Below are 16,386 nucleotides of genomic sequence, written 5' to 3' on the forward strand. Positions count from 1 at the left end.
CGGAGTCCGTCTTTTTGTTTTCATTGGCGAAGTGTAAAAGCGCCTGCTGCTGACACTGTTTTGCGTCGCGCACTTTGTGATTCCTTCAGCCTAAGTATTTGTCATAGAATTGAGGCCGAAGCGTTTTCTCTAGACTCTTTATGAAGTTGGCATATAAAAGCGCACTGTAGGCTTCGGGGATGAAAAGAAAAATGTTTAATGTTTGAAATCTTTTCGCTGTTCTCGGAATATATGAATACATTTAGTGTGCTTCCAATTCTTGTTATGACCGGCCGGCATGGTCTGTCGCTTCTCAATATTTTGTCACTTGTTTATTCCTGATTATTTTACGGATACTTTCGTCAATGCTATCCCGACGGAACAAAGATGCAATGAAGATGCCGCACAGAAGCACTTGGGTACCAGACGCCGCATCTGCAACCTTGTGGTGGACCGCATGAATCCCCTAACCGTTGTCCGGGACGGCACTAAATGAAAGGGAGACGAAAGATTGAATGACATTGCGGTAAAGAAAATAAAAAGCACTCTTACGCATTCTTCCGTCCAAGTTATCTCATCAGAAACAAGCACAAAGTCACAGAGAATAACATGTATAACGTCATGCTTAATTAGCTTCTCACTATTGTTTATTAGTCGGAAAATTGTGCTGATTGGGCACGCAAAGGTGACTTTCTTCTGAGAATCACTGGGTAAGCGCTAGAGGAACTGCGCTTTATCAGCGCAGAGTATTATTTATAACCCGAACGCAGAAAAAGTTTTCATCAAAACGAACAGTTTTGATGAAATCTTAACAGACAACCTATCAGCGTTTGCGCAGGCCCCGTTATAACATGAGCATCATAATTATGTGCTAAAAATTGTAAGCGTAAATTTATCTAAAAGCGCTGTTGAACAAAATTGCCACCAGAAGGTAACAAGACACAAAATTGAGAATAGCTAGCTATAGAAAATTTTTTGGAGCGAAAGCAACTAAGACTATGTTGCGCCAAACTTACTAAACTTGAGATTGCCAGCAACCTACACAAGTCAGCGCTACATCCTATAGGCGTTTGCGTGCGATGACCAACATGTAATTTAGGGCAGCGGAAGGTAATCGCGAAGCGAAAGCCGAAGTTAAAAAGCAGTCTTTCTGAGACCACTGAACCCTGACAAACTCTTCTGCAATAGTATAAATCAGATAGTGGACTGGGCGCCTACTGTGGTGCGTCTTCCAAGAAAGGAGGCAACCTTAGGCTCCTAACCAATGATCAGACGGAAAGAGAATCCAGTGAAAACTAACCTCCATTATAAAAATACGAGCGAATAGGTACAAAATATATGGACCGATAGCCAAATGGATGGTAAATGGTCCAATAGAAAGTATATTTCAACTCATAGCTGCAATGAGAGCAAACCAGTTATATTAAATTGTCCTGAAAAAATTTTTATATAAGAAGTTGTTAGTAGATGACTAATGTGGAATATAAGAATCATGCGAGAAACCGCATAATGTTCAAAAAATAAATCCAGACAAAACAACATCAAAATAGAGTTTCAGAATGCTATCTGCTGCTTCTAATAAAACAAACAGCCAAAACTGAGCTTTAGTTAAGTAGAAGTTCCGCGTTGATGGGAAAAATTGCAAAGTTCTGCGACGAAAAACTCCGTGAAATTTTCTCCGTGTACAAACACAATTGACCAGCAAGGAGGGCTAAAATATTCATTCAGTGCACGTCTGATTGTACAGGACGGTAACAGAGACTGCTGGACCAAGGTTGAGCACTTGTCTCAGCACAAAATTTAACACTGTGCACAGTTCTTGATTACCCATGGACAAATAAAAATTCTCGCTGTTCCTAATATAGCTGGTTGTTTCAACAAAAATGAACCAGAATTTAAAAAAACGACATCTTGAGATTTCGGGATGCCTTTTGCGGCGTTGTTAAGCCAGTCTCCGGGTTATGTTGTCAAGTCTTTGTCAAGCTGTTAGCGTAGCTTTTAGCTCATACGACCCCCTTGTTGCTGGAAAATGAACCTGATTTGATGTTCTTTCAGCAGCAAGCTCGTTAACTTACGTAAGTAAGGCACTTAGCTGATGTCGAAAATTTCTAGTCGACCATTAGGGATAGCCTTAAAATTTTTGAATTCCGAAATTGCCATTACCAGAAATTTTCGGCGTCACGCACCCTTTTAAAAAATTTGCTGCGGTTTAGCTGTGGTTAAAACTGGAGTGACGCGATAACTACAGCTGGCCGAGTGGAACTAGCTCAGTCGAATTGCAAAGTCAGTCTTTCGCCGCTCCGTTTCGCCGGGCGTTGCTTCTTCAACTTCTCCCCTGGACGTGGATTCACTCTCTCCTCCCCCCTCTCCACTCTTGCCCCACTCGGTTTCGCCGGCGCGTCGCGAGTTCCAACTGCGAACGTGCAATGAAGGAGCCCGCTGAATAACTAGCGACGTTGATTAAAAGCAGACACAACATGGTTTTTGGCCGGAAATTTTCTTCGATGGCCATTGCATTATAAGAAATCATGCGCCTGCCATTCCAGCACCCAGTGCTGAGACGTCTCTATGCCTTCGCCTAATTTCTGCCACATCACAGCGGGTGGAAAAAACACAGTACCCGAAGCCCTCCATTGAAAAGTGACTGATGTAATTGGCATTGAAAGCATAAACGTCGAACTGAATCGTCATTATTCTCCTCGATTTGGCATTATCGTCAACGCTTTCATTTGGCAGGCTTGCGCAATAAAACACAAATCAGCAGATCTAGTCGGTGTCAGATAGCGTCATCGGCGCCGGAAACGCGTCACCACTAAAGCTATAGTTGTTTGAGATTCTATCATTCGCACATATCATGTGGAGCTGAAATTATTAGTAACCAGTATTTTTAACGACTTCATGTAGCTTTTTCCAATTAACGACATTTATGTAGCATGAACACTGTCCGCACAACTGCTTCATATGGTGATTACTTAAGTCACTGTGTCGGAATGTGTTGCTATTTTTCTTTTAATTCGCACAATTGCCATAAAAGGAAACTTCGGTTGGCTCCATAGTGTAGAAAATAATGTAAGGTATTTTCGTGGAGGAACTGGAAGTGATTCCTAAATAATTAAGCAATTACGATTTTTCTGCACTGCATGGTAGTGCATTTCAGTTTACTGTGACCTGCAGCGTCATTCTTTTTCTTTTGCATACTTCGACCCTGAAGAAGTGAAGGAATAGCAATAGAAATTTTTGATTCAAAATTGGTCACCAGATTTTAATATACCAATATAATTTATTTCCAACTGAAAAAATTCAATGTTGTTGCATGCCTAGTAAAAGAGATATTTTTGTTTGATAATTCGCTGGCAGTGGAAATCACAGAAAAAAAAGCTAGGCAAACTAAACACTGATCTAAATGACCCAGACCTAATAGTGCACTTTCTATGTATTCAATTTAACCTCATCATAGTAGTTATAGACTTGTCTGTAATAATTAGGAATAACCACAGTGGGCCGCAGAGGGTTCGCTGTGCAGACGATATTAGGAAGCTTGCAGCAAAAGGGTGTGCGCAGCTGGCAAAGGACAGGTTTATTTGGAGAGACATGGGAAAGGCCTCTGCCCTGCAATGGGTACAGTCAGACTGATGATGATGATGATGACGACGACGACGACGACGACGATGATGATGATGATGGTGGTGGTGGTATCAAATTTTAATTTCAAAATGTTTCACTGGCCTCTTCCGAACATCGGAATCTAACAAGTGCATCATCGTAGTAGTCAAATATTTACTTGTTATACCGCATCAAGAGTCCTGGAGGACGGCACTGCAGATGAAGTGGCGATATCTTTTGAAGCGAAAAGCTTAACTACGCGGGTCAGAGCCGAGCTTCGCGTGAGCCGAACAGGTGAGTTATGCGCATGCGCGAAAAGGAGTGACGTCACGCATCGCGCAGGTGGTCGCTCCTCTCCGCTGCCGCAGCCGTAGCCTGACCTTTCGGCGCAACCGCGCGCTACTGCACATATGCGTCATGTCCATGCGCAAGGAGGCTATATAATGCGCTTGCCAGAGAATAGGCGTGCGAACTCAACATGGAAGGTAAGGAGAGCGCGGCTGCTGCTAGACTACGCAGAAAAGCTGAGAAACTAAATTCGTCCGATCCAGAAGTACTCGCTTGGGAGTTAGCTGCTCAACAGCGAAAAAATGATAAAGTCAAAGCTAAACGTGCAGCCGAAACGCCTGAACAACTGGAAATAAGCCTTGCATAACTGAAGCTTTTCGCTTGTATATCCGGGCTTAACCAGAGCTAAGCCACTGCCTAATTTTTTTTACTGCTCCTAATCCTAGCTACCTCGCTACTGAAAAAGCCGTCATTTCTGCGGTGAAGCCTCCACCTGCGAATGCCATCTGCCACGCTTGACATGTGGAATGCGCTAGCACTAGCGACAAAGCTGTTGTGTGTCCTGGTGATGCCTGCACCTGCCAGCCACAACCTGCCACGGTTAACAGGTGGCAAATTGGAGGGAGGGAAATCCCCCTCTTTACGTTCAGAGAGGAGGGAAATGCAAGTGGAATCGGAAGATGAAGAGAGGGAAAAAGGCGACGATTTACGAGTGGCGCAGTACAGAGTGGGATATCCTTTCCTTTTCGTGCGCTAGCACTACGAGGGTCACTAGAGAAAAGGACTCGATGTCCTAATGAAAACCGCTGGTGTCCTGGTGAAGAATAAAAACCGGTGCATGTGTTCGAACAGAGCTAGAAAGGGATAATAAATTCTCGCACACCACCGCAACAGGTCGCACATCTAGAAATCGTCTGCTTTTGTGCTGTCAACAATAGCTCTGGTTAAACATGGAGTGACGCAATAGCTACAGCTGGCCGAATGGAACTCACTCAATCCAATAGAAAAGTTAGTCTTTCGCCGCTCCGTTTCGTTGGGCATTCCTTCATCATTTACAAGGGTGTAATGTTGGGCGAGTCGGTATTGATCCATAAGAAAAGGAGTGCGAAAACAAGACGACGGACGAAGACAGAACACACAGCACGAGCGCTAACTTCCGACTAAAGGAAAACCACAAAACCGTGTCGACCAAGACTTGAGCCTAACGACAAAGCGCATGCGCCGAGGCTGGGAAGCGGAAAAAATTCTAAGGAAAAAATTCAAAGGAAAAACTGCAATAGAACATAAAGGTTATTGCAAACCTAGGAATCTCAATTCACGTTTTTATAAGAATATAGAAGGCTCACTGACACACAGATCACGCAAAGTAGCTATCTAAGTAGCTTCAATGATTTCTCTAGTCAATTTATCGGTGCTTCTGGCAACGACAGGGCATTTATCCAGAAATGGCACGCACCCGCACTCCTTGCATTGCACGGCCATGTTGCTGCCCGTTAACGAGTTCATGTTGTGTTCCCGAAGCCTTTCGTTGAGGCACCTACCGGACTGTCCCACGTACTGCTTCCCATAGGACAGCGGGATGCTGTACACGATGCCCTCAGTGCACTTAACAAATTTTTTCCGGTGAGGAATGTTACACTGCGGATAATGGGGACGTTGTTCGGCGGGCAGGGTTCTTTTGCAAATGGCACTTAGTTTATCTGGGGCTGTAACAACCACCTGAACATTTGCCTTCTTTCCTATTTTCTTTAGTTTGTGCGACAGACCATGGATGTAGGGGATGACAGCTGGCATGCCTTGTGTTTTATCTGTCACTCTTCCTTCTTTCTGAAGTTCCTTCTTAAGCAAGCATTCAGCCACTGAAACGCAGATAACATTAGGATACCCTGCTTCGAGAAATCTAAGTTGTACTTGAAAGCTGTGACTGCTAAGGTAAGGGCATGACTTTTATAGAGCATTTAGCATGCATAGCTTAATGATGCCTCGTTTTATGAGTTTTTAATGCGCTGACTTGTAAGGCAGAAGGAGTTTGTTAGCTCGGGATGAATAGCACCATCAAACGTGATTGTCCATGAACTCAAGGCGGATGTCAAGAAAGTGGATCTCTGAGTCAGTGGGAATTTCACTAGTCCATGTTAGCGGCAGAAAGCACCCTTGTACAATGGCAAAACGGTCCGCTGAGACTTGCTCAAGAAGCGAAGGTGTACAGTCATTAAGGAATAAAAAATCGTCAACATATCTAAAAACTTTTACCACACATGAAGTGGCAAGTCGATCTTGAATAATCCTATCTAAGTGTGCAAGGTATAGGTCGCTGAGTACGGGGGCCAAGCTGGACCCAATACACACTCCCTGTTTTTGAATATGAGGAGTGCCCTGCCAATTAATTAGGGTGGAGTGGAGATAGAACAAAAGCAATTCCAAAAATTTCTCAAGAGACAGGCCAGATTCATTTTGAAAAGCAACCGCACCGTGATGAAGGATGGATTCTTCACCAATGCTGAGTAGGTTATCAAGGACCAAAGAGTAACACAAGTCTTTGATATCAACGGAAAACCCGAGAAAACTCCTGTCATTCAGAGATTTCACAGCATTAACGACTTCGTTCGAACTTCTTATCAAAACGTGAATTGAGATTCCTAGGTTTGCAATAACCTTTATCTTCTTATGCCGTTTTTCCTTTGAATTTTTTCCTTAGAATTTTTGCCTTAGAATTTTTTTCCGCTTCCCAGCCTTGGCGCATGCGCTAGGTAGTTAGGCTCAAGTTCCGGTCGACACGGTTTTGTGGTTTTCCTTTAGTCGGAAGGTAGCGCTCGTGCTGTGTGTTCTGTCTTCGTCCGTCGCCTTGTTTTCGCGCTCCTTTTCTCATGGATCCTTCATCATCTTCGCCCCTGACGGAAACGAAGATTCTCGGCCACTGTCCGCGGCGGTCGCCGGCGGTGAAGGCCTCCAAAGCACTGCTCCGCTTTTTGAGGTCTTCTCGTCTGCACGATAGGCTATGACTTCACTGAACGCTGTGGCATTGCATAGTGACTCATTTCTTGCAACTGCCTTTTTTCCTTCATGTTTTTCTCCCCTCACCCCTCCCAGAAAACCGGCTATTTTTCTGGTTAACCTCCCTGCCTTTAGTCCTCCTCTCCTACTCCTTTTACTCCTCCTCGTCCCTGGACGTGGATTAACTCTCTCCCCCTCTCCCCCTCTCCACTCCTCCCCCACTCGATTTCGCCTGTAGCTGCCACGGTGGCCACGGCGCCGCCACGCTGAAGACTTGAAATGCTACCGTAATATAGGCGCGCGGCGCGCACACCAGCTTCGTGCTCTGACGTCACTCCGCGCGTGCGCACAAATGGCCGGAGCGGTGGTGCCACGAATCAATGCGCCGCCACGCTGATCTCGCGAAGTGGCTGCCGTAGTGTAGCTATCGGTGCAAAAGGCATTCTTTCTGACTAGAACCGCGGTGGATGTTTGGTTCGTTCATACAGTTTAAAGTCCCAAAGTGACTCAGGCTATATTAGAATACCGTATTGGAACGCTCCCTGCAATTTCGAGCACCTGCGGTTTTTTAACGTGCACAGACATCGCACAGTACCATGGGCTTCTAGCCTTTCTCCTACTTCGAAACGCGACCGTCGCGATCGAGATCCAACCGGTGTCATTTGGGTCAGCAGCCCAGCACCATAACGATTCAGCCACCGTGGCGACCGATGCCAGAAATAGATGTTATTATGTGGGCATTGCGCTGTAATACATATGTTGCATCGCTGTGGTAAGTGATGTTTAGCGTCTTGCATCATGTATTTCTAGTGGCTTCCATTCATGTGCCTTTTCGCGTAAACGTAGGCTGAAATCATTAAAAGACAAGGTGTAGCGACTGGTTAGCGACTACTTAGATTTCATCACAAGCCAAGCATAAAGTCTCAAACAAGGAAAGTTAAGGAGCAAAAAATGAAGCACGAAGATCCCGCGCATGGCAGTGTCAAAGAGGTAAGATTCTAGAGTTCCTCACAGTGGGCGGTACCATGTAGGGTAGCTAAAGCAATCGCCTCATATCATCAAAAAGCTCTCTGAATAACGCTTTACCTTCTAGCACTCACTTACCCGTTGTATTCCTGCACGCTTGCTCCACGCGGGTATAAGCCGCCTGCTGGGGATCCTATCGCAGAACGCTCCTTCCTAGCACTGATTGCAATCAAGACAATCATGGCGGCAGCTTCTGCTGCCGGCCTCTGACCTTCAGGGCATTCTCAAGAGCTCCGAGTAACAAACTCAAATATCAGGTATAACGAGAAAATAGAGGTTGAAATTAAGATTACACTCTGCTTAAGCGGCAGCAAAACGGACCAAAAGAGGCAAGTGAGGTCCTTTGAACCTTGTTCGAACCAGTGTTTCTCGGGTGAACACTACACGGATTGGTCGATGAAGGCTACAAATCATGCACATTAGCAGACGTAAATAAAGTACTCCCTTTAGGCGTTTAAGTTCAACGTCGCACATTCACCTATGTCGTTGCAATAGGCGGTTCGCCGTGAGGCTCTTGCCGCTGAGTTTTTTCTCGCATTATACATGAGCGCTATTAAAAAGGCTGCGTCTTTGAAGAAATATCGGTTCATGAGGACAGTAAAGAGATCCGCTTTGGCATTAAAACCGTAAAAAAACGATCATTACGACCTTAGAAAAGCTCATTGCTAAACGACCTGCTGGATGACCGCTTCGAAACAAAGCCGGCAACGTCGGCTTCTTCAACATGCTCGGCGCAGGTGTTGGCGCTCTAGTGGCGCCGCCGTGCCATTACAGGTTACATGCAGGACACTTTTCGGCGCGCACATGGGGGTGACTATAACATGTTGGGGGGCTAGTTGCTGGATATAAAAAGAAAAAATTGACGACAGATCAGACAACACAGCCTGCCCAGTCTTTCTTGCTGTGTGTTGTCCGATTTGGTGTCAATTTTTTCTGTTGACATAGGGGTAGGTTCATTGCCTCACGTGAAGGATATGCGCACTTTCATTTGGTTGGTGTAAGTACATGGTTTGATACTTTCTAGAAGGTGAAGCATGGCTCTGATGTGGGCAACCGCCGGCAGTTGTCGCGGCACCGAGGCACCGCCCTGCGCAGTATCGCAGTGCTCGGCGGAATGACTAAACCAATCACCAGCTGCGGCGGCGAGGAAAAAAGGCCACGCCAATGCAGCACGAGGAGGCATCAAGTGAACTCATCGAGATCACGGTGGCGCTTGCTGCGAAGCACTATGCGGGAATGCACACATGGCTGGAATACATTATAAGTGCTTTGTCTATGTTTTAAGGCTTACCGATGCCTGCTGCGAAAGCGTATGACAGGAGAAGTCTTATATTCCAGAAGTATTAGCAAAGCGCTCTATAAATCTCGACTGGGCTACATTTACTTCCTCGATTCTTAGTTTATAACCCACATGTTCGAAAGGATGAATAGGTTTTAGCGCTGGTGCAGAGTGAAAGGTGCTTAAATATGAAGTTCGAGGAATAGTCATTGAGATCTAATCGATGATGTCTTACTATCAACAAGACTTTATAAGCTTCACGAGCTTGAATGCAAGACTTCTGTGTTGTAACCAGTGATTGCTCCCATGGAGTGCGACCTTCGAAGTTTCAATGCAGAATGCTTTAAGGCAGCGCTTGTCTGGCCTCACACTACTCGTGCTTTGCACTATGAGGAACTAACTGGACAAGCTTTGCTTGGTGAGTGCCGGCACACTGCTGCCGAACTTACCTTGCGCCTATATTTTGCTGGTGCACTGGTCACATGCAGAGGGAAATTATTGTTGGAGATCGAAAATACTACGCTGCTCTCTTAGCCGCACCCATAATTAATGCTACTGCTGTTCATAGAGCAATCATGTATCATGTCCCCTGTAAAACCCTGTAGAGCTACTGTGCTCTCAAATAAGTGGCTTAAAAATCTTAGGACTGTTGAAAACAGCACTTATCAACTAGAAGCTGCCAAAACCTTCCAACCTAATCTCATTTTCAATGAATTTTACACAGCGCTTTATTCTGTCTTATCCGCTCCTCAATAGCAAATGTCGACCACCGGTATAGATTTCGGAATTCTGCCAGTCAGTTACGAAAAATTATATAAGTTTAATTTTAAAAATTATGATAAACACGCATTTGTGGATGGCTGCATCTTGCGCGTAGAGGTTCGCAAAATTCTTCCGACTCTGGGGAGCAGTTAGGAAAGTTGCAAACTGACCTTGAAAGTACTTTTATTCGAGGGCGCCATTCATTAGTTTTTTACCCATTTACAGCACATTAAGGCGGATTCAGCTCCTATGAATGCGATATGTCTTTTTTTACCGTAACTGCTCCTCACACGCGTTTCTAGATGATTGTTTTCCACGTGTAATGTCTATCCTGTCCTCGGTTAAGCAAAGCTTTTTGTTTCCTACGCAGTTTTTAGCATGTTACTTAAAACCGCTTTGTAACGGTATTTCGTAGAGTGCTGCCGCTCATTGTTTTCGTTTGGCTAACGAGCCAGAGGTATAAGCTTCTGCTGATAACCTAGTGTTTTTTTTTTTCTGTACATATAAACGAAGCATAGAGGAAGTTGCCCTGTCGACGGAAGAGTAGGGCTCAGTTTCATATACTAGGACCAAATGTTCTGTACGTTGTGGTATGTGGGAATGTACACCTACTGAATATGCAGATGTTGCATAGACTCCTAACAAAGCAAAGTTTTTGGCGTCCTATTGAATGTCTGTAAACAAAGTACGCATTATTGGAATAGATCATCTCCGCAGCGCTACACTTATAATTTTTTCGCTGATGGTCACTCGATATTAGGCAGAGTGACAGCTTTGAACCTAGCGCGAATTATTCCTTGTGCAAACCAGTATATACAACGCTTTCATTGTATGTTTACTACTTCAGCCTCGGTTCACAGTGTATTTTTTTTCTGCTTGGTAGTTCTGCTGAGTTCTAATTTTCAGTGGCCCAGAAAAGATTGTAAAAAGATCTAACTCCTGTGCTCTTACCCACGCCCATGAACGGCTCTGTATACTGTGGCCTTCCTCGATATGTATGACGCAACTTCAAGAGCATGCAAAATACGCTCTCGACGTGTAGACATAATTTCTCCTACAACCTGCAAACTTGGACATTAGCCGCTAAGATGTGGGCGGAGACAAGTACCATATGTAGGCTCTTGGTAAATGGCCTTGTTTCTGATATTTAACAACAACAGAAGATTGATTCAATTATGTATAAACGCAGTGAAGTGTCGTGCTCACTAAAGTGAACATTAAAAAGCGAATTCATTAGACAGCTCAACTACACTATAGCGTAGTGACCAGGAATATGCTGATGCCCCTAGACATGTTATTTCGCTCTGGACTGCACCAGTGATAAAAAACTTGCGTTGTGGACCAGAAATGTCATTGTGTTGTACCAAGAAAAGTCTTATTTTAGTTGAGCAATTTTTGTCTCCGGTAGGTGTATTTCCACAGACCCTTCAACTTGAGAGGCACTCCCTCTTAGTTGTTCTCAGCCATTCCTCCAGCATATCTAATGTTTCCTTTATGTTCCCCGGTGCTCACAAGCTTTGTAGGTAAATCTCTCTCCACCAGCAGACAACCTAGATGTGGTTTTGACTGCTGCTGGCCCACCAGCAACTCAATGGGAACACAGTCAGGCAGCGAAGAATTGTTAGCGTGTCTAGAAGGACAAAAATTGTGTCGTGCCTACGGACAAAATCATTTTTCAACACGAAAGAGCTAATGAACTAAACTTTGTTATATATTGTGAGATTTCAAGATACTAGTCAATAACCGCAGATCTCGGGTCGGCCAGCTTCCATTTTTTGCTGTTAACGTTTTTGCTATCGTCGAAAACGTTACCCATCGGTTTTCTGCGGTAGCCTTAACTGCTCCATGCGAGCGATGAAAAAAAAACATTAAAAGAAAGATGTTTTGATGCATCGAAATAATAAACCGTTACTTTCGATATTTTTATGAGAGTGCCTTAAAAAATTCTAATATTGAAAATTACTTTTCAAGAATTCTGGGCGTTATCTACCGGCACTGCTTGTGACGAAAAAAAGCGGTGCTGTAGCTCCACTACATAGAAAAAAGCATGCGCTAACTTCGAATTTAATGTATGCCGCATCGTGCACTGCATTCCGTGCTTTGTAATCTTTCACAAAAAAAAACTAATGTTTTCAACGCGCAGAATCAAGGAGATTAAAGGAGAAGTTAAACGCCCTCAAATTACGATAAAAAGAATTGTTTTCCCGAGCAAAGACCACCATCATTGTCGTCCCTTTTTTTGAGAGCAACTCTTGATCTCAGAAAACACATCTGAACCAGTCTTTTTTAGCGCCTCTAATTTACTTGTGATGTCGAGACGTGGGCTTCAGATATTCCTTCAATCATCCCAATCCACAGGGCCAAAATTTAAGCAAAATATTTATGTCAAACATACAGTGCACTACCTAGGGCTTATGCGTTAGTGTCAAAACGACTGTTAGCGAAAAATGCGGCCAGCGCTCCCGTTCGGAGTGTGAAGCCTCTGGGGAAGGTAGGTGAAATTCAGAAAGGGTAGGGGCAAGAGAGAGAGAAAAGGTGAAAGGGCTGAGGGAGGGGATAGGGAAGTGGATGTAGAGAGAGGCCGAATTGTTGAAACACGACTAGTTCAGAGCGGGAACCTCGGTCACCTAATGGAGTCAAGGAGCGGAGAGTTTATATACGGCGTGGCACTGTGTGATCACTGCATTGAACAGGGAGATTTTTAAGGGAACATGGCGCGTCACAATGTAGTTAATGGCCTTAATCACGTCGCCTGGCACCGAAATGGTGGAACACTAATGTTAGCGCATACTCAACCCCATCACTCGCATTGATCACTTGCGACGCTTTCCCCTGTTTATTCAATGGTTTCCTTGAATGCAAAGTTGCACCGGTGCGTTGCTCGGTCTTCGGTCAAATGCCTCACTTCTACGCGATGTTTTCCTACAGGAGTGAAATGCAATCTAATGGTAACACACGACTCAGTCCTAAGGAAAATTTTACTGCAGTAGTAAAATGTGATCCCTCTAAGCTAAGTGCTTAAAAGGAATAAAGGTTGGGCTAAATTACTTTGTCACCGAAATGGCAAGCCTTTCACCCCCTTTTCGACCGCATTCGAATACACTGAAGAGAAAGTATTTTCAAGCAATGCTGTAGGAGCCTCGCAAGAAGGACGGCAAAAAATAAAGCCGGCCATCGCTCACTTGCATGTAGTATATGCATTTCGAGTTCTCCGTACTGCAGGGCGTGTGCTTTAAGAGCGCTCTTCTTCTGTATTACCGTCTCCGCATTGTCTATTCCCCATCACATGAAGGCTTATTTGCGTTATGGTGTGCTATTTCACTTATTCTTTACTCTTGCAAGGTAGAGTCTCCGTTCTCTTAGCATAAATCCTGCCGGCGAATATTTCTGGTGTCTTTTGGATGATGCTCCAAGCAACTCTACTTCTGTGCCGCTTTGCAGGCCAGCTCTCACAGCTCAAAAACCTTTCTGCACACTGCTGCTATTCTCTCCATCCTCAGGTAAGTATATTACAAAAATGAACCAAACATTTTCACAGAAGTATAATGAGAGTGAGTACTTTACCATTAAGGGGCATGTGTGCTGTGCTGGTGTTCCTGGCGGCCAAAATCCATGCGGGAGTTGAGGCCGATTGCGTTGTGGGGCATCCTGCTGAGAGACTTGAGCAGCTCGAAGCCTAGCACCTTGCCTCAGCTCTCGAGAAGATTCTCGCCGTAGGTCTTGTGGAGGATGAGGCCCGACACCTTCAGGAGCACTGGCACCTCGGACTTGAGGAAGAGCTCTTCTTGAGTTTTGAAGAGGTTGAGGCCTCGGGCCTTGAGGTGGTTGATGACCAATGCTTTGAAGAGGTATTTGAGGCTGTTGGGGCACACTGCCTTGGGGAGACTGATTTTGGGAGTCTCGAGGTTGTTGAGGCGCAAGTCCCTGAGGAGATAGAAGCATTTGGCGATGAGCATCATTCTGCCTGTGGCCTTGAGGATTTTGAGGCCTGGCAACTTGAGCAAAAGCTGGATTATGGCCCAAGAGACCTGGAGGTATTTCACCTGCCCCACTACCAAGCAAATGCCGTTGAGGAAAACGAGGTGGGGAGCCGCGGGGATTAAGAGGCGTGGGGTCTGGAGGAGGTTGAGGCCCGGGGCTAAGAGCAAGAATAGCCATGGCACCTTCAAGTTGTTCTTGTCTAGGACTTTGATGAGGTTGAGGCCTCTGACTTTGAGCACTAGGAGGCCTTGCACCCTGAATTGGTGGATGTCTGAGGTCCTGATGTTGAGGCCTCGGGCCTGGAAGTTGTTGTCCGGGGCCTTGAGGGGCAGCAAGCCTGGGGCCTTGAGGTGCAGCAGGCCTGGGGGCTTGAGGTGCAACAGGCCTGTGGCCTTGAGGGGCAGCAGGCCTTGGGCCTTGAGGTGCAGCAGGCCTAGGGCCTTGGCCGGGCTGAAGAGGATGACCATGATGAAAGACCGGCATGTGGCCTTGAAGACCTGGGGGAATGTCGCCTGGTTGAGCTCCAAGCAGGAATCGTGAAGGAAAATGAGGAGGCGACCCTGGGACATGGCGAGGTATTTGATCTGAAGAAACTGGACGGTTTGAGTTGTCACTTTGCGAGTTTTGAGGCAGCACGCATCTGAAAAGATACAATTCAAATATTTGCTATGACATTACGTATACAGAGGTTAAAGGATTTATGACTCTAGACAAAGGTTTCGCTACCACTTCTTCATTATAAGTAACAATAAACCACTATGTAGTCAGCCTTGTAAACTTTTTAGCGAAGTACACCGGGCCAAATCTTTAAATGGCGCGATTCTCAATTCCTAATTGTATTTTCTAAAAGACTTCTCGGCTACGCCGCGGACATATTTATGTTCTAATTTTTTGCATGCAGGAAAATTTAGTGCGTCTTTTTTCATATTATGCTGAAGTACAATATTTGACAGATTAAAGAAACATTAATAATAATGTGACCGTATGTTGCTACGAAGAGGCAAAACAAGGAGGATATGTAGCGATGGTTCTGGTGGCGCAATCGGGCTTACTATGGGGAAACAACTTCTCTAGCATGGGAGAATAGATCGTTTCCACAGAGAGGAAGCGAGATTAACCAGAATCACTGCTGCGTGTGCCGCTTGCTTTGGCTTTTCGTAGTTAAAGACGATGAGCATTTTGAATAATTTTTATCCAATCAGGCAAGTACTCTACTCAAGCATAACATGAAAAATGGGCTACCAAATGGCACCACATGAGTCGAATTGCAGCAGAATTATTTTACTGGTTTAGTCGAGAGAAGTATTTTGTAAGGTGCAAACAGGAATGCAAAAATCGCGCATGTAATAAAATTAGCCGGGTATACAAATTGTTATGAAAAGAGGGGATTGATTTCCAGTCTCGACTGTATGGCCATGTTAACTTTTCAAGTGAAAAGTTTTTAAATGTAATAGAACATACTATGCTAAAATAAATGATCGGTACATATTTTCAAGCCAATTTCGACTAATTATTGCAAGAAAATTCTCTGGAGAATTCTCTCTAGGGCTTCATGCTGCAACATGCCGACAAGGCAAAAACAATCAAAAAGCTGTGTAAAAGTTAGGAGTATTCTTAGTTTTTCTTTCCTGCTTCCAAATCTGGATATTTATATGCTTAGCTAAGCCTATTGCTCACCGACAAAGCGCGTAGCTGCTTCTCTGATATTACTCCGTTTTCGTTTTGCTTTTGGGGGATCCTACGCAGCGATCTTGCATTTAAACACTGCAAGACACTGTTTCAAATCGCCCCGCTCAATTGAATGAACTTGTCCTCAAGCTGCACGCATGCCAAAAAATTTGGAAATTATTTTAGTTTTGTCTTTTTACTTTATTTATTCAAACAAAAAACGTCGCCTCCCAGTTTTTTCTACTATCCATATAATTTAAACTAAGGAAAGAAATTCTATTTTGACCTGTGCATTCAGAAGGTTTAGTTTTGTTCTTAGCGGGAAGGACTTGGCGAGCATAGCCGACACGGATAAATAAATGTGGCAGCTCCGTTCGCCACTCCGTGGACACATTCAGCACCAATAGTTCTTAGATGAGCACCGGATAAAAACTGTCCTCTGACCTTCTCTCCTCCAAGGCACAGCACAGCTATTTTACTGAGGCTAGAAGGAAAAGACCCTAAAGTGGTGAGTGGAAGAATGGGTAGTAGAGCACTGCATGGCGGCAGATTGAAGGAAAGAAGCAAAGAATTATTTTAGAATCCAGAAATTCATATTCAACTTCGATTCTGAACAATTGACGCACGCAAAAGATGGCACATATCCCCCAGTGTGGGTATGTGCCATCTTTTGATAGGCTAACAACAACAACAACAACTTCACTAATTCTTCTAGCTGCATAGCAATCAAGAAAGCAGCAGGAAGGTCCGCTGACATCCATGTCATCTAGTGAAGAGCGTCCACCTATTCACATAACGGCGCGGTA

At 44.7% G+C, this 16,386-nt stretch overlaps 1 protein-coding gene across 1 annotated transcript; it reads right to left on the reverse strand.

The window, feature by feature from the left end:
- Positions 1-208: 208 nt before the first annotated feature.
- Positions 209-14,481, reverse strand: LOC144097717 (uncharacterized). The gene is made up of 2 exons (XM_077630359.1): positions 13,496-14,481; positions 209-467 (listed from the first exon to the last, which is right to left on the reverse strand). The coding sequence occupies exon 1, from the start codon at positions 14,479-14,481 to the stop codon at positions 13,621-13,623; it is 861 nt and encodes a 286-aa protein (XP_077486485.1). The 3' UTR covers positions 209-467; positions 13,496-13,620.
- Positions 14,482-16,386: the final 1,905 nt, after the last annotated feature.

The sequence above is a fragment of the Amblyomma americanum genome, chromosome 7 (genome assembly GCF_052857255.1).
Source record: "Amblyomma americanum isolate KBUSLIRL-KWMA chromosome 7, ASM5285725v1, whole genome shotgun sequence".
Lineage (NCBI taxonomy): Eukaryota > Metazoa > Arthropoda > Arachnida > Ixodida > Ixodidae > Amblyomma > Amblyomma americanum.